This window comes from Anarrhichthys ocellatus, unplaced genomic scaffold (assembly GCF_004355925.1).
Source record: "Anarrhichthys ocellatus isolate YVR2014 unplaced genomic scaffold, GSC_Weel_1.0 scaffold28, whole genome shotgun sequence".
Lineage (NCBI taxonomy): Eukaryota > Metazoa > Chordata > Actinopteri > Perciformes > Anarhichadidae > Anarrhichthys > Anarrhichthys ocellatus.
In genome coordinates, this window is record NW_022280058.1 from 312,019 (window position 1) to 329,510 (window position 17,492).

The following is a 17,492-nucleotide window of genomic DNA, read 5'->3' on the forward strand; positions in this document are numbered from 1 at the left end:
ATTTCTTTCCTTCAGGTTTTCTTTTCTCCTTTCTCCAATCGTTTGGCCTTTATTCTTATAATTCCCCTCTTTCTTTCCTTCCCATCTTCTGCTATTGTTTCCTCCTTTCTTCCCTCATTTCAATCTTTCCTTCTCTTCAGGCCTTCCTTTCCTCCTTTTACTACCTTTCTTTCTTGATTCACCCTTGTATCCCCTCTTCCCCTTTTCACTTCTGTTTGTCCTTAGTTTGTCAGTTTTTCCCTTCTTTTTTGTTCCTTTTTTCATTACATATATATGTGTATATATATATATATACGCATATATATATATATATATATATGCGTATATATATGCGTGTTGAACCTAGCCAGTTCAGTGGTTCTGCAGTAAATTGATCGTTGAAGTGCAAACAGCCTGCAGGCTCCGCGCTGCGATCTGATTGGCTGAGACAGGAGCTGCATTATATAACTTCATATTTCAGAAACCAAAGGGACCTCAAAGGATCACATCAGTGTTTCTTTTTATTTTTGTATATGAATTACATGTATTTATATGCATAAGCCCTTTAACTGAAGCTCACATGCATTTTACATGACTAGTTTTGTTTTCTTATTTGACAAAAACCATAAAGTTAAATGTGGACTGGGATGATTCTTCTATTCTAGTCTGACGATGTGGAAACTCTCTGAAGTAAAAGGTATTAAACGTGTGATTGATGAGTTGAAACTGTGAATGTCTCGTCTCAGACTAACAGCAGCAGTTTGACCCAGAAAATATAATAAAACATGAAATAAAATCACTGACGGTTTTCTTCTTAATGGAACATTTTGACATTTTCTGTGTTTCTGTCGTTTAGATTCTAAACATATTTAGTTCCTGACTCACCACTTTCCATCGGTCTTTGACCATGCAGTTTGGCGGCAGGATGTCGGCCTGCTCGGACGTCCCGTTCATGTTGGCGTTGTCCTGGAGGCCGGGGACTAGGCACTGCATCTGCCAGCCAGACAGAACACGAGCAGCTCCCAGCTTAAAAGAGCCATTTATCTGTGAGGGGGGATGAAGGGAGGTGGTGGGGGGAGAAAGGCAGAACAGTCAGTAAATTAAACACATCATCTCGGTACTGGGAGGCTCCCAGTGTAACCACAGCCCTGTGCTGGGACAGTCACAGCAGTCCAGTATAACAACAGGCATTAGAGATGGCTGGCTGCCATTAGAAGCCATTCTTCAGCTGGATCAGGCTACAGGCCGGTGGGGGGAGGGGGGCGGAGGGGTTGGGGTTGGGGTTGGGGGTGTGATGGTATTTGCAGTAACTGGAGCAAATATCATGTGTGCAGAGGAAGAAGCCGGACACTCTGCTCTCATCCTGACTGCTGCGACGGCCCGACGGCCATGGACTCCACCGAATCATCAGAGATCACAACGGGCCATCTGAACTGACAATCAGCATGGCACTGGAACAAGTCCCAACATGATCCACCTGAACTACACGGCACGTACGACATGTTAGGAAACTCTCGCCTTTCCTAAATATGAAGTTCCAGCAAGCAGCCAGCAGCCCGTTAGCTTAGCTTAGCATAAAGACTGGAAACAGGGGGAAACAGCTAGCCTGGCTCTGTCCGACGGTAACAAAATCCAGTTACCAGTCAACTAGGTCAGACAGGAATTCACTAAACCCCCAGTAAAACCACAACATGTTGTTTTCACACTTCTGTTTTTTAAAGATTAAACAAACGAGATAGAACACTTTCATCGTGGCGCTTCAGAGCAGCTGGTAGGTGGATTTTGTACATTTTGGACAGAACCAGGCTAACTGACCCCCCACTGTTTCCAGTCTTTATGCTAAGCTAAGCTAACCAGCTGCTGGCTGCAGCTTCATATGTAGCGTAGAGACATGAGAGTATCAATCTGAACATCTACCTCTCAGAGAAAAAGAGAAGATTTCACTAAATGTGGAACTATTCCTTTAAAAATACAGCTCAGAGGGAAAAAATATAAATAAAGAATTACTGGTTGTGATAAGGGCTGAACTGTTGTGTTTTTCTGAGTCATTTCCAAATAATTTCTTAGGACGGGTTTAACAGAAAACAGCACATTTTCTAAAGATACCCAGCCTTCCCAGTGAAAGCAAATATAAGTACTGCTGCTGTGTCGTCTTCATCTTCATGGGAGCGCCACATTCATTTTGAAATGCAGTGACAAAGAAGTTGTTTGGTAAAGGGGTTTATTTTGTCTAAGAAGCTAATAATGATGTTGAACTTGGCAGGCAGTGAACATTCCCAAGTCGAGTCTCGCTCCCAACAAGCGCCGTTAAGACTAAGCCGGATGAGTTTAAGTCGAAGGTTAGAAACACTTCTGAGATTTTGAGTTGGAGGAGCTTGTTGGAGATCAAACGGCCTGGGAGTGAGCTCTGCCTGAGAAGACGACTACAGGGGAAAGAAAGCCCCATAGGGCTTTACATATGTGGGTCGAGGTTTGATGCTGGCAGACCTGAGCGGTTATAGTGCTGTAATCTTGAATATTGTATGCAGTGAAGGTGTTAAAATGTCTTTTTTGACCACTTTTTTTGGGGGTCATTGGCAAATAATAAAGACTTTGATTAAAACTGAGCTAATTATTGCACAGCTGGAGCTGATGAGTCTGAAGTAGACGACCATAAACCCTGTTCCTTCACACCGAATAATGGGTTAGCAGTAGAGAATGAGGTGGCCCTGTTCATCAGCATCTTACTGAGCATCCCTCTCACAGCTGCATTCACCTGTGAGCCACCTGTCTGTCCCTTCAGTGCTCTGCAGGTATAGTCGACCCGAGCTGAACTGTTCGACGCTGCCGCTCTGATGCAACATGTCTGCCATGAATGGTCATCGGCTTTTTTTTCGGTGGACTCGTGGGGAAAAATTTGAAGTTCAAAGTGATGCATGTCAGTCCCCAAACCATGCTGTTCTTGCATGCAAATGCCACGGGCCGTCATCAGTGCATGCAGAGCTCAGGCGGACTGCAGATATAATGGAGAGTGTCCGCTGTGTTTCCAGTCAGACCAGCTCTGACAAGAGGACTGGACGGACTGGGAAGGAGGGGAGGAGGCTTCTCTGCACCTGCAGTGATACAGCTGTGTTACACAGCAGCAGCAGAAGCAGCACCATCAATATCATCATCAGCTGACCAGCGACCAGCAGCTGGGAGTCACTGTAACACTGGAGATGTAGTGAAACCTGCTGCAGGCCTCAACACACTGCTGAGCCGCCAATCACTGCAGAGGGCGGGACCACAGAGATTCTCTGAATTCACTGCAACCGGCCAATCAGAACTGATACAACAAAGTGATATAGTAGTATAATGTATCGCTGTATACTTAACATAGAATACATTGGTATAGTATCATATTGTATGACAAAGGTTAGCAATGTATACTATAGCTATATAGAACAGTATAGTACGACGTAAGATGGTATTTGTACACTAGTATGGTAGTAAAGCATAATAAAAGTTATTATGTTATTATCAAATATAAAGTATGCTGTTGTATTGTAAAGGTTTGTATAGTATTACATCATATATTACAATATAGTGCAGTTGTAGTCTAGTATAGTATTTGTATACGGTAGCGTAGAAAAATAGGTTTGCATGTATAATATTGTATAGATCGTATTTTTATATTGTGTAATAGTCAAATTATTATATTATTACACTGTAATATATATATCTGCATTTCATCATATCTTATAGTATTTGTAAATATAGTATACTGTATGTATATTATTATCAAAACCATAGTTATATATTCTAAATTCTATATAGTACAATATGTACTCTACTATAGTACTGACTGACCACAACAGCGTAGTTTAATATTTAATTTAACTTAATTGAGCAGTATTGCATTATGCTGCATCTCACTGTTTTGTATCATCTCCTATTTTAAGATATATTGACATACAGTGGAGTATTGTGGCGTTTATTAACAGAGTATGGAGTATACATATGTAGTATCACAGAGTATTGACAAAGAATCAGTGTGAACCAGAGAAACTCTGAGGTCCAGCAGCGTCTCAGCAGCAGATCAGAGTGAAACATCCTGACAGACACATTCTCAACCTTCAAACCTCAGTTTGCTCTTCTTCTTCTTCTTGTTCTTCTTCATCATCTCGTCTTCACTTACAAATCTACTAGTCTGTTACTGGCATGGGGGGAGGGGGGAGGGGGTGCTCTGCCAGAAGCCGGGTTTGCATCATTCCAGTTTTGATCTGATGAAGTCAGTCAAAGCTCACCATAGTTCTGAGCTCCCGGAAAACCTGACGGCTTACAACAAATCCTGAGCGGGACAAAACCCTTCCTGTTCCTGTGTTAGCCTACAAGCCAAAACAGAGGGCACAGTTAAACCAGGAGAAGAGGAGGAGGAAGAGGACGGCTGACCGCTGCAGCCGTCCGACCTGCACACACAGGCCCAAACAGTGACATCACGGGGGAGGCATGGAGGGACAGGCCTTCAGGTTAAAGAACAACAGCTTCAGATCCTCAAACAGCAAATATCATCGAACCTCAACGGTGTTCATTGAGCTTCACCACATGAAGCCACATTCACCAAAACACCGTTAGTTCACACGACCCTTTCCTCGAGCCTGAGGACAAACGTCACGGTGTGGTTTGTTTTGTGGTGTGGAAAAATATATGTATTTATAACAACAAATGATGTTTTCTTTTCTTGCTAATCTTTGTGAAATACACAAACGCACACATCTTCAGGCTTCTGTCACGAGACATATATGATGTGAACCAGTTCATCTGAACTGAACATAGACCAGACCGGCATCACGTCATCAAGCATCAATCGACAAACCCTTTTGGGGAAAATAATTGAGCTGTTAAATCAGGAGAGAAACAGGAAATGGCTGAAAAGCCGTTGTGTAGCGGGTTGAGCAACATAAACAGAAGAAACCAGATCTGATATGTGACATCAGACCGTCGTCTCCAACTAACTTTCAGCCTTGATTAAACAGTTGGATGTAGGTTGTTTGTTTTTCAGTAAACCCTTAGACAATACACGATGATGCAATCAAATATGTTTGGATGCCTGGATTAGCAATATACGGCCACTGACTTGGGTCATTGATACAAATAAAGACGATAAAGCGGAGTATGCTTTAGGGCGGGGCTACCTTGTGATTGACAGGTTGCTACCACGGCGTTGTCCGTGTTTTCGTCTTACAAATGTAACCTTTTCAGAGTTAGCTCATGGAAGTTAATTGTAACATTTTCGTCGCCTAAAAATGTCTTATTCAGCGTTCAGTTATACTTAGCTCCGCCCTCTCATGTCACTTCTGGTACCGAAAAAAAATAAACAAGATAGCGAACGCTGATAATGCTTTGAAAGGCTTCAAAACCTCCAGGTCTAAAAAGTGAAGCCGATGCGGAAGTGTCTTAAAACTTGCATTATCTCTACTGACCAGCAGGGGGCGACTCCTCTGGTTGCAAAAAAGTCAGATTGTATAGAAGTCTATGAGAAAATGACTCTACTTCTCTCTTGATTTATTCCCTCAGTAAACATTGTGAACATGAGTTTATGGTCTCAATCTCTATTTTAAAGTATTTTCAATACAGCATGATGTTCATTTAGTAAATGATGCTCCATTTAGAGTCAAACAGACCATAAAGCAGGGTATGCTTTAGGGCGGGGCTAGTCTCTAAGGCGTCCCTCTTCTGCAGTCTATATGTGATCAACCTCAGCATTTTGCTAAGTGCCCGTATGTGCCGGTCTGCTCTATCTATCTATCTAAGTTTTGCTGCTTTGTTTCTTCGAATGGTTTAATAATGAACTATGAGCTAACAGCTAACACACTATTCAGTCACGATATCTCTCTGAGCTTCTTATTAGACTCTCATGAGCCGTTTACGTCCTCTGACGTGCTGTTCACATCATTTTATCTGTCGTGTTAGCTCGGCCGCTAACAGGACAAGCTCTATCAGTACGACGTCCTCCAGGCTGCTGACTTTGTGCACACCAGTGTAGACTGAAAGTGTTTTGGTGAATCTGACATCAGATGGAACAATAGAGAGAACAATAAACACAGAACAGTTGCATATTGCTCAGACACACCTGCAGTTATAAACCAACTCTAAAAAAATATGTCAAAATATGTAAAACTCTGCCATAATATTACAAAAAAAAGTAGACATTGTATTTTCACCGCTTTTCTTTAAATACTTTAAATTATTTTAATTGAATTATTTGAGTGGAATTCAAGCAAGATATTAGTGAGAAACCGTTTGTGCCACAATCCCAAAACCAAAGAATGTGTTAAATTAATAAAAAAATGTAAATCTTAAAACAATAACTGTTAATACATTTAAAAAAAAAAACAATTGTTAATACATTTTTTAAAAAAAACTGTCAACAAATAAAACAATTGTGTGAAGAATAAATTACATCAGAGGGATTTAAATTAAGCTCTACATTTCCAGGAACTGATTGTTCTTTTATTGTTTGATGGTTTTTAGTTTGTGAATATATATTTATCAGAACATCTGTTATTTTCATTCATCAAATGTAATTGTTTTTTTGTCATTAGATCAAATGATGTCAAAATTGGATTTTGAAAGTTACCAAATCTGCATATTTAACCTTTGTTACATCATATTATTGCTGTTCTCTGGTAAAAAGAAGAATATATATTTACTGATGTAATAATGACAATAATGTGTCAGAGACTAACTTCGGCTCTGGTCCAGGTTTACTTTACTCCCCCCCCCCTCCTCCCCTTCTCTCTCTGCATCACCCATGTTGAATCCTTCCTCTCTGCAGTGCACAGTCATGATGCTCTGTGCGCATGCGCACCATCACATCCTGCTGATCAATAAATCTGGCCCGGACTAACCCAAGTTATGAATTAAGAGATCAGTACAGAGACACAACCCGGATCAGTCCGAGTCCAAAAATTATCATCAGGCCACATATCAAACGTTTCTGATACGGATCATTAAATTCACTTCCGTTAACGCATCACTGCGGGACACACACACACACACGCACACGCACGCACACACTGATCTCTGTGGTCCGGGCTAAACCTAGTCCGGATCAGGCCTACCTGGCGCACCGTCCGCTCCTTTTCCGCCTTTTGGGAATCTTCATCTGGGATTTTATTTCGGCACAAAACGTCCTGGTCCAGAAAACCCACCGTTCCTCTAAAGGGGGGCCGGGGTTTGGGCCTCAGTCTCCCGCAGGACTAAACCACCATTTATTTCTCCTCTAACAGTCCCCGATATCAAACCAGAACACAGACCGGCCGTGCGATGCAGAGCAGACTCGCTGCTGCAGGACCGGGACGCACCGAGTCCACAAAGACACAAGAACAGATTTTGTGTCCCCAGGAGCGCTCATTAAAACCTGCTGTCCGGGTCCCGGTCCTCCTCCGGTACTCCGCTGCTGCAGATGGAGGAGGAGGAGGAGGAGGAGGAGGATGATGCGGACTGATCTTCCCTTCTGCAGGACCAGATCCGAGAGTCAAATCCGGGACAAAACCAGATCCAGAACCCCGTCTGAGGCTGACCCGGGCCGGCTGTCTGTCTGTCAGTCAGAGGCGGTCTGTGGGTGTCAGGTTCTCCGACTCCAGCCTGTTTGTCCGCACTGCAGCTCCGCATCCACCAGCGTCAAACCGGCGTCACCGCACACAACCACAACATCCGGTCACAGCTTTCAAAATAAAACGCCCTATGATGAACGCGTCATCACCTCTTTTTAGTGTATTTATTTGTTTCCCTATTGTTGTCAAATATTAGTTAATATTATCATTTTTTGTATTATTAATTATATATTCACTTTGTATCAACCTGTATAGTGTCATTTAAAAGTATATATACAAAGAGTTATTAATATGAACATCTTTTAAGAACATCTGAATCCAAATATATTTTTTTTTTTGTTTGGTTCATAACTTTACTGATGAAATTTAAATTTTCAGTCTTTTATCACAACAACTGAAGATTTAATACATTATATTTACTGAACATATTGGATCTGATTTAATACATTTCGGGGTTGCAACTTATTTTTTATCATCAGTTAATCTGCCAATTGTTTTTTCAATAAATTAGTTAGTTATTTTGTTTATAAAATTTCAGAACATAGTGAAAAATGTCTTCAGGTGTCTCGCTCTTTCCATGCAGGTGATAACAATCCGATAATATGCAGATATTAAGACACTCTGAAAGGGGCCATTCTGCATAATGAGGACTTTTACTCTTTAATAACTGGAGCAAAGTTCCACAGAGAGATGCTGTGCACTAACCTAAAATCCCAGGCGCGCTTCTGAACCCTGATTTTGAATCTCGCATCAATAATCTCACTTAAACAGACTTTTATCACATTATAAATATTGCTAAAGTGCAACCTCTCCCAGGCAGTCACTGAGAGACTTATGCATGCTTTTATCACTATAGGCTTGATTATTGCAATGCTCTCCTCTTTGGTCGACCAAAGAAAAGCTATAAATAAGCTGGAGATCAGTCACAGTGCAGCAGCACGTGTACTGACCAACACCATCACCTGTCCTCAAGTCCCTTCACTGCTTATCTGTCATTTGTAGAAAACACTTTAAGGTAATTTTCACTCACTTAAGGCCTGAATACTTATCAGACAAGTTCTTAATGTATGCTCCCCACACTGGTATTGCAGTTGTTCCCATAAAGAACTATGGAGGCAGAATTAGTGTCTATGATGCATGCTTGTACAACCAACAGGCTCGGCTACTGCAACGCTCTAGTTTCTGGTCTGCCAAAGAATACAGTAAGCCAGCTTCAATTAGCTCAAAACATTCAGCTCTCTCTACACTGGTTACCTGTTTTTCCAGTTGATTGTAAACTTATTTTATTAGTTTATAGGTACGACATGGCACCAGACTACCTCTCAGGAATGCTTTCAGTTTATGAACCATGAGGCCCTCCGATCCTCTGGTCCTCTGCTCTTAGCTGTTACTCTCCAGGCCGTTGGATCTGTGAGCCGCTGAAAATATTGATATTTTTAAACAGGAACTAAAAACCCATCGATTCAGTCGGGCTTTTTTGTAGTGTTTTTTTTTCATTTTATGGTCTTTATTGTCATTGCTTATTATTATGTCCTATTTCATACAGTGTCTCATGTGTTTTAATGCTATGGTTTACCATGATACATTTATTCAGTATTTATTTCTTCTAAGCATTCTCTTAATCTTGATCCATTTTATTTTATAACCCGAATGTAAACAAATCACCTGCACTCACGTTTGTATGTATCGCATTCTATATTTTATTTAATAGTAGAGCGTTGTATTTATTTTTAGAAATTTAAAAAACCCCAGTGTAAACAAGTGTTTTTTTATATATTTGATTCTACATTTTATTTTGTATTGTAGTATTGCAGTATTGTAGTATTGTATATGTGGTGTACCTATTGTTTCCGTCTTTACAGTAACGTTGTTTTATTAATCATGTGAGGGAGGCAGGAGGCGCTGTTCAGTCCCACCCTGTAACCAGCACCTGAACGCCTCATCCTCCCCTTCATTTACCGTCGGGCCTTTTCTACTGTTGACACACCAACACACCGACGGGAGGCTTCTATTCTCAATAGAAAACAACAAATCTGATCGATTGTTCTCTGTGGAGATTCTATTGATCCGACATCGTGCCTGTGGCCTCGCACACACCGAGACACACACACACACACACACACACACACACACACACACACACACACACACACACACACTCTCTTCATCGCTTTGGTTTCCTGTTCGATGTTCGCTGCGATCACTTGATTCGATCAGTTTCTAGCGTTTGTTTGTTGTTTTCTTACCTGAATGTTGTTTTCTGTCCGGAGCCGAGCAGGATCCTCCTCCTCCACTCCCTCTGCTCCATCTCTACAGCATCAGCACCACTCTGAAACACACACACACACACACCTACACACACTTCCTCGCTGTTTCCACGTTAAAGCTGCAGCCCCACAGCGCGCCCTGCTGGCACGGAGCCTGTTGAAACAAGTATTCATGTAGTTAAAGCATCAGCAGTAAAAGTATACAATTATTATCCGCTTCAGGTAGTTACAGTATCAGCAGTAAATGAACACATGTATTATTAGCTTCATGTAGCTAAAGTATCAGTAGGACAAGTACACAAGTATTCTCGGCTTCACATAGTTAAAGAATTAGTACGACAACTATTATTAGCTCTATGCAGTGAAAGTATCAGTAGTAAAAGTACACCAGTATCTTCAGCTTCATCCAGTTAAAGTATCAGTAGTAAAAGTACATGGGTATTATTAGCTTCTTGAAGTTAAAGTTTTGCAGTGAAAGTACTGAGAGACAGAAGTGCAGTGATTTTATAGAAGAAAGTTGTATTTTTAAAAGCAGCAAACATTCAGATTAATGTAAAGCAGTAGAAGTATGAAGTAGCATCACACGGAAATACTACAAGTACTTCTAAACTGTGCTTACATACAGTACTTCAGTAAATGTACTCTCCATTTCTGCTGCTTTGATTGTAATGAGCGCAGACTCCTCATATCATTAAGAAAACAATCTCAACTCCACTTACTCGCTTGTTCTGGAGCTTTTGACCAAATCACACGGTCTTCATCAGCCGAGTTTGCTCCGGTAGGACTCGTCATCCACAGTGAGTTAAATCGCTGAACCACACTTATCAATATCAGATATATATTACAGTTTTACAGCCACATACAAATATCTGGCTCCCTTTATATATTTTCCTTTCATAAAAATCCAGATTTCCATTTTCACAGCTTTATTCTGACTCAGCAGATTAATGATGCAATTAAATATAATACACATTTTATGACTTTTTTGTGTCTTACTTCTCAATTAGAAATGACTTTAAATGTATTTTAATTCGATCACATGGTCTTTTGAGGACTTCTTCCTGAATAAAAACTTATTTATATTAATTTGTAAGTTTCTTTAAGATCTTTATGCTTTTATTTGATTTTTACAGATTCCACTGTTATAACAATAAAATATCATGACCCTAAAGTGTTAGAAACATTACTGAATTTCAATGGAAGGAAGAGTTAATAAGTCATATTAAACCTTAATTTTTGGCAGATATTGTCTTTTTATTAGTAAAATATTAATGACATTTCAAATTCACACACATTCCCACTGTCCCTCTTTAGTCTCCTCACTAACAAAGGAAACATTTAAAGTGAGAATCTTACCTTTAGTTTATTCATTTCAAAATTTTTTCCTGATATCTCACTTTCTGCTGCATCTGTGAAACAGACTTGTTTAGTTTTTTTTTTTGTGTTTCTGCCACAAAGAGGTCAGAAATAAATAAAACAAACAGTTTAAATACTCTGTGTGTTTCTACACAGAGCTACAGGAAAGATATATAAAAATATAACAATGGATAAACATCAGATTTAACATTTAGTATAAAACGGTAAATACATGATATAACCTGGTTCCCTTCATATATATTTATACATTAATGTCTACGCAGAGCTGAACCCCGGGTTTGCAAAGTTCCCGTTGGCCTCATCGTCGTTCTCAGCGAAGTCTTCGGGGTCGAGGTCGGCCTCGAACATCCGCTGCAGCAAAGCGTCCACCGTCCGATATCCTGACAGGAAACAACCAGTGATATCATCATCATCATCATCATCATCAATAATAATCAACAGATCAGGAGCAGAGCACATTGGATTTCTGTCTCTGAACTAAAATTTTGAAATCCCAGAAGACACAAAAGCTATTTTATTTTGTTAAACTTAACTGAACAGAAAATTTCAAAATGTGATATCTTTATGAATTTTTTTTATTAATTATTTGGGGGGGGAAACAAATCTTAATTAATTTGTATTGCTGTTTTTCATAGCTTCATAAAAAGGTTTCTGTGATCTGCAGGTGAAAAGACTTCTTCGTTAAAACTGGACTAAATGTCTAAAACACAAGTTTTACATTTTGATTTCAAAGGCTACTCAATGAGCACTTAGCTAAAAGGTTCTACAGGATTTCTTGGCGTTCATACCACGTTTCACACCAAATGATATCAGTAAAATGAAACGGCGAACACATTGAACACACCTGGTGAGCAAAATAAAGCAATTCCATTGAAGGTGGTCTGATTTTTATCAGACCACCTTCACTTTTTTTGTCCAAAAAAAATAAAAATAAAGAGTTGTCAAAGAGTAAAAGCTGCTCTCAGAGTTTTTGCTCTTCTGGTTCTTTGATCTACAGGTCCCACAGAGTCTGCCCTTTCAAAATAAAAGCATCCATTTGCTGTGACCCTGATGGTCTGACTGTTTCTTACTTTTTGAAGCGATTTTAAACATCAGGCCGGGTTTGTTGTTTGCCGATTGGCCGGTTCCCTGGTCGTTGTCCATGGTTTCCATGGCGTTCACCAAGTTATCCTCCAACTTCTCCCTGGTGCACAAAACAACACGGATAAAACAGCTGAATAACCAAACTTTTTGGGGTTTTATTTTACGGGATTTTCCTCTTGTCGTTGCTTCGTCCTTGTGGATTATTGAACCAGTTCACCTTTAAAAATGGAAAATATACGACAAACATTCCTGTAACAAGGGATCACAAGCTAAAAACGTTGGGAACCATTTCATTAAATGTTAAATGTACATTCCAGACTATAAAAGCGATTCAGACTCTTAACAAATAAAGTGCTTTAAAAACATACCAGGGATTTTCTTAGCCAGTTCATCTGGTTTACTTTCCATAATCATTTTTTTTTTTCTAATCATTCGTTCATTAGCATCAATGTCTTAAAAATATAATTTAATCCATCTCGAGTCATCTCAGGATTTCATATTTGAGAGTCTGATTGTAAAGTTTTGAAAACACGGAGTAAAAAAAAACACAAATACTGTGTTTTAGTACATGTTGGAAATCCTAAAGTGGTACGGTCCTTAATACCCGTCCGCTAAATATAACGTCCGTGCTGTTGCCGATCATTCCTGGAGTATAGTGAGTGACAGGTCCTGGTTGCCTTTGTAACGTACTGTGCCACAGCCAGCTCCAGCTCCTCAATCTTCCTCTCCAGAGACGTCTGCAGGTCGCTCTTATCCACCGAATACTCCACGAAGAACGCCTCGAGGACGAACGCCACGAAGATACTGAAAAGCAGGAAGTGATGCGTCGTCAGCCCCAGACAATATTTTGTTTATGTTACGGCAAATTGCGGGGATTAAATGGATGCTGAATAAGCAGTTCCTGACTGCAGATGTACCCATGGACGTACAGACTGGAATACTTTGATACTGAAGAAAACTTCTCAGGCAACTTCTGCAGTGATAAGGAGTGCCTTTTTCTCAGTGGATTAATGGGCACCTCTTGGTGAAAAACAGTAGAGATAATGATATAATGTAAAGTATGTAAATCAAGCTCCTCCTTAGTCTTACTTGATGATGACGATGACGACCATGATGTGGAAGAGGATGAAGAAGAGCCTGGCTGAGATGTGGGTGACGGCGGCGAAGCCGCTGCTGAGCAGTGGAGTCACGTTAAGGAATCAGAGAGTTTAACATTTGAATCAATCGGAGTAAAGAAATGATTCCTAAACATCATAATAATATCCGGGAGAACGGTTTACTCCACTACATCTCATAGGACAATATAACTACATATATTTGATAACTTTAGTTACTTTGCAGATTCAGATTAATAATACAAAAAATACAGATAAAAGATAAATGAGCTCCACCTTTACCAACTGCAACATCAAAGTGATGAACACATTAATGCATCAATTCTTATAATTCAATATGATTCTTAAATAGGCCATTCTGCAGGATGAGTACTTTGGCTTTGGGTATTATCACTATTTTGACTTTAGCACATTTCTGAATGAATTCCGACCGTTAACAGTGTTTCTACACTGTTGTATTGACCAGCAGTTTTACTCCCCGTGCGCGAGGCGTTCAGGTGAAGGATATCATGCCACTGGTTGACCACGGTGAGCTCCAACAGCAGGATGTAGGACGACACCACGTTGTTGAAGTTGTTCTTGCAGTAGTTGAGTTGTGCGTAGGCCGTTCCTTTCAGCAGTGGGTTTCCACAGTACGCCTTCGCCGGGTCGCTGGAGTCCTCCTCGTAAAACTTCACCTTCCCCTTGAACAGCTCCATCCCTACCATGGCAAAGATGTAGTACACCACCTGAGGAGGAGGAGGAGGAAGATGGAGGACGATTGATTTGGATACATTGTGATGAAAAGTGGTCCATGCATTAATGTTCCCCTCAGGATGAATTGTACAAACTCTGGTGATCCTGACTTTTCATCCAGCGCCATCATCAGGTCAACATTTTAATGTTTCCGATACGATGCTTTATGACATTCCCATCAGCCTCAGCTGCACTGATAATTAGCCAATGTTAGCATGTTAGCACGCTAAACTAAGTTAGTGAACAAGGTCAACATTAAACCTGCTAAACATCAGCATGCTAGCATTGCCATTGTGACGTAAGCATTTAGCTCAAAAGCAGACTGTGGACTGTCAGAGTGCTTAATACACCACAGGTCTATAAACATGGACTACTTTTAGGCACTGTCGGGAAAACTAATACACTTTTAGATGCCTTATAATATATTCCAACAATCTGCTATCCACAACTTACAATGATCAGCTGTCCAAATGTGAGGATCGCTGGTCCGATCCTGATCAGGGTGTTGATGATTGCACGAAACCTAACGGGGGATATAGTCCAGATGAGAGAGCGATGGTACATCAACCGTGTTTGAATCAGACAAAAGTGCATTTAAAGATCAAACCTTTTAATGCTGTCCACCACCCGGATCAGTCTGAGGACTCGCAGGATGAAGACGATGTCCAGGATCTGTCGGCTGGTGTAATTTCCCGCTACAACAGGGCGGACACGATTACTCAGGTTGAAACTGGTTTAACTATAAATCATGTCGCACCAAACTTTAAAAGTTTGAAATGACTAAAGATTAAATTTAAAGCTCTCTTTAAACTTCAGTTAAATATCCGGCAAATCAAAGCTAACGGTGCTAACAGCACTAACAGCGCAAACGTACCGACAGAGCTACCGCTAAGTTTAAACAGAAGTAGAACAAACTTACATGATGTCACGGCGGAGTTGACGATTGTGGCGATGAGAGCGGAGATGACGATGATGGTGTCGAACCTGAAAACACGAATCAAACATTAGGAAACCATAAAATAAGTTGAGCGTAAATACTTTTCTTCGACAGTGATGAAGCTGAAAGCAAAACCGGCGTTAGCTTAAATTAAGCTGATGTTTGTTTTTTTTGTCCCATTTGTGTTCACAGGATGTCAGTCAGACATCAACATGTTTAACGACAGAAACATTTCATGGATGTATTAAAAGATCTGTAGGCGCCGCCACTCAACCTGTCAATTTGTCCCAGTGGTCACTCGAGGTACTGCAACAAACAATTTCCCCCATAGACCTCTATTATAAACGAGACATCTGTAACACTGTTCACAGGATGTTTCCAACTGCAAACAAGCTCAGTTATTACTCTGTGTGTTATGAATATGTAACCCGTGGAGGTTTTATATTTGGAAAAGGATTTTCATTTGTGCGACGCCCTGATGTAAACGGGCTGAGCATCAATGTGGAAGCCACAAAACGATTTTTTGGGCTTTAAGCTCAGTGAGCAATTTTCATTCAAATGAAGACGGTGCCATCTTTTAGTTCGATATCCAGTTCTTACGATACATCCATGAAACATACAAACGTATCCGACTGAAGTCACTGCAGCTGCACTGCTCACCAGCGGGGAGCGCAACAATGCCACTGAAAAGAAAGAAAACAACTTCAACAGCTGCAGCAAAAGAGTTTCAGCACACTTTGTGGTCACTTTATTAGGTACACCTGCAGAGTTTAATACAATACAGCTATTCTGCCATAAAGTTATGGAGCTTATCATATTCAGTTTGTGTTGACTCGTGATAGAAGTTCCAATTCAATCACAGTTAGTGATGGTGGAGATGTTTTCTAATATTTTGACCCCTCCATGTACATGCCAGCCCACAGAGCCCTTTTGTGAATCTGGAAATGTTGCATATGTTCCAACAATTTGGATACTTGGCATTAATTAGTATAATCACATTTATGGAAAAATATTTCAGCAACTGCTTGGCTGATTTGGGTAATATTGGATATCGGTTTTAGGTGTTTGAGGATGTTGATTCCATATTTTTACAAATGGCTGTTTAAATATATATGAAAATAATGGGAAGGACACAGGATTAGAAACACCACATTTTGTTTACAGGTTTCTGACATTGTCAACAAAAACTGAACATTATAAACTTTGTAAAGACAGATTAAGTTATGGCAGAACTGTTGTATTGCATTAGATTGTACAGGTGTACCTAATAAAGTGGCAATTGTGTGTAAAAAAAAAAAAAATGTAAAAAGTCTGAGAGAAAAAACTAAAAGTGTGAATGAGAAACCAAAACTGTGAGCGGCAGGTTGAAGTCACTGTTTCTACCTCGCACAGTCAAAATACAGAGAACAACATCTGAAGACCTGAGAGGGTTTGTTTTTTGCTCGCAGTTTTGGTTTCTCAGTTTTTAATTAATTGTTTATGGCTTTTTCATTAAGACTTTTTAACTTTCAGAATTTTGGCCCTAAAACAGCTCTACAAAGAAGTGTTTTTACTCCATAATTGCACAAAAACAACCCAATAAATTGCCGCCTCAAGCATCAGTGAGCTGGTCCAAGCGCTGACAGGCGTTCGACTGAAGAAGCAGCGGATAATGGAACTGGAACATGTGTCACATACCTTGTACTTATAATCTGGGATGAAGATAAGCTGTGTGAAATGAACGTGACACAGCTCATTGATTTTAGATTAGGAAACGTTTATCAGTAAGTGTTTCCTCATATCGGAGGATGTTCTGAAAAAACACTTATTGAGTTTCAAACACAAGCAGCTTCAAACAAATATTGAAATATAAAATAGTTATTTTGTACCAAATCATACACATTTTCTTCAAGTTGAGCCAAGATCATGTAAATAATGATTTTATAAACGTCCATGCAGTCCATCAGAAGGTATTAATACCTCGATTCATTAATACGTCCAACATTAGTTTATAACAATTCTATAAATTCATGAATCGTGATGCAAAAGAAACTAGCTGGATGAAATCGGATCGAACCTCTTAATTTCATCCTCATAACAATATTTGTTGAACTTTATCTCCAGCTTCCCGTGGACAAAATGCAGCATTACCCAGAATCCTTTGCTCAATTGGGACAAACGCAGTGCGAGTGTCAGCTTGTCCTCACCAGTTCCAGAAGCTGTGCCTGGAGAAGAACGCTCTGGGCTCGAACACGTAGAGCTTCAGCAGGATCTCCAGCAGGTAGAGAGCCAAGAAAACCCACTCGGAGTTAGCGATCAACGGATTCGCCTCGTCCAGACCGATGAACACAGCGTTCACCAGGATAATCAAGTCGTACACGATCACAAAGGCCCTGAAAGACACACACACACACACACACACACACACACACACACACACACA

The 17,492-nt window shown here is 40.3% G+C and overlaps 2 protein-coding genes across 6 annotated transcripts in view; both read right to left on the reverse strand.

The window, feature by feature from the left end:
• The window catches only part of ttbk1a (tau tubulin kinase 1a), a 39,264-nt gene extending 29,359 nt beyond the window's left edge, over positions 1 to 9,905 (reverse strand). Inside the window, exons 1-3 of one of the 4 annotated variants that reach the window (XM_031863014.1) lie at positions 7,062 to 7,763; positions 4,245 to 4,325; positions 865 to 1,023 (exon numbers count right to left, since the gene is read on the reverse strand). In XM_031863014.1, coding sequence (XP_031718874.1) covers positions 865 to 1,023; positions 4,245 to 4,247 — 162 coding nt within the window. In that variant the 5' untranslated portion in view covers positions 4,248 to 4,325; positions 7,062 to 7,763. Of the gene's footprint in view, positions 1 to 864; positions 1,024 to 4,244; positions 4,326 to 7,061; positions 7,764 to 9,802 lie in introns of those variants that run through there. The other 3 variants (XM_031863013.1, XM_031863016.1, XM_031863015.1) reach the window with 3 other exon arrangements.
• Positions 9,906 to 10,929: 1,024 nt separating this feature from the next.
• tpcn3 (two pore segment channel 3) overlaps positions 10,930 to 17,492 on the reverse strand; it is a 14,893-nt gene continuing 8,330 nt past the window's right edge. The window contains exons 11-20 of one of the 2 annotated variants that reach the window (XM_031863018.1): positions 17,257 to 17,442; positions 16,748 to 16,777; positions 15,053 to 15,117; positions 14,741 to 14,828; positions 14,587 to 14,656; positions 13,907 to 14,126; positions 13,373 to 13,463; positions 12,974 to 13,087; positions 12,271 to 12,383; positions 10,930 to 11,580 (exon numbers count right to left, since the gene is read on the reverse strand). In XM_031863018.1, coding sequence (XP_031718878.1) covers positions 11,456 to 11,580; positions 12,271 to 12,383; positions 12,974 to 13,087; positions 13,373 to 13,463; positions 13,907 to 14,126; positions 14,587 to 14,656; positions 14,741 to 14,828; positions 15,053 to 15,117; positions 16,748 to 16,777; positions 17,257 to 17,442 — 1,102 coding nt within the window. In that variant the 3' untranslated portion in view covers positions 10,930 to 11,455. The remainder of the gene's footprint in view (positions 11,581 to 12,270; positions 12,384 to 12,973; positions 13,088 to 13,372; positions 13,464 to 13,906; positions 14,127 to 14,586; positions 14,657 to 14,740; positions 14,829 to 15,052; positions 15,118 to 16,747; positions 16,778 to 17,256; positions 17,443 to 17,492) is intronic. The other variant, XM_031863019.1, reaches the window with a different exon arrangement.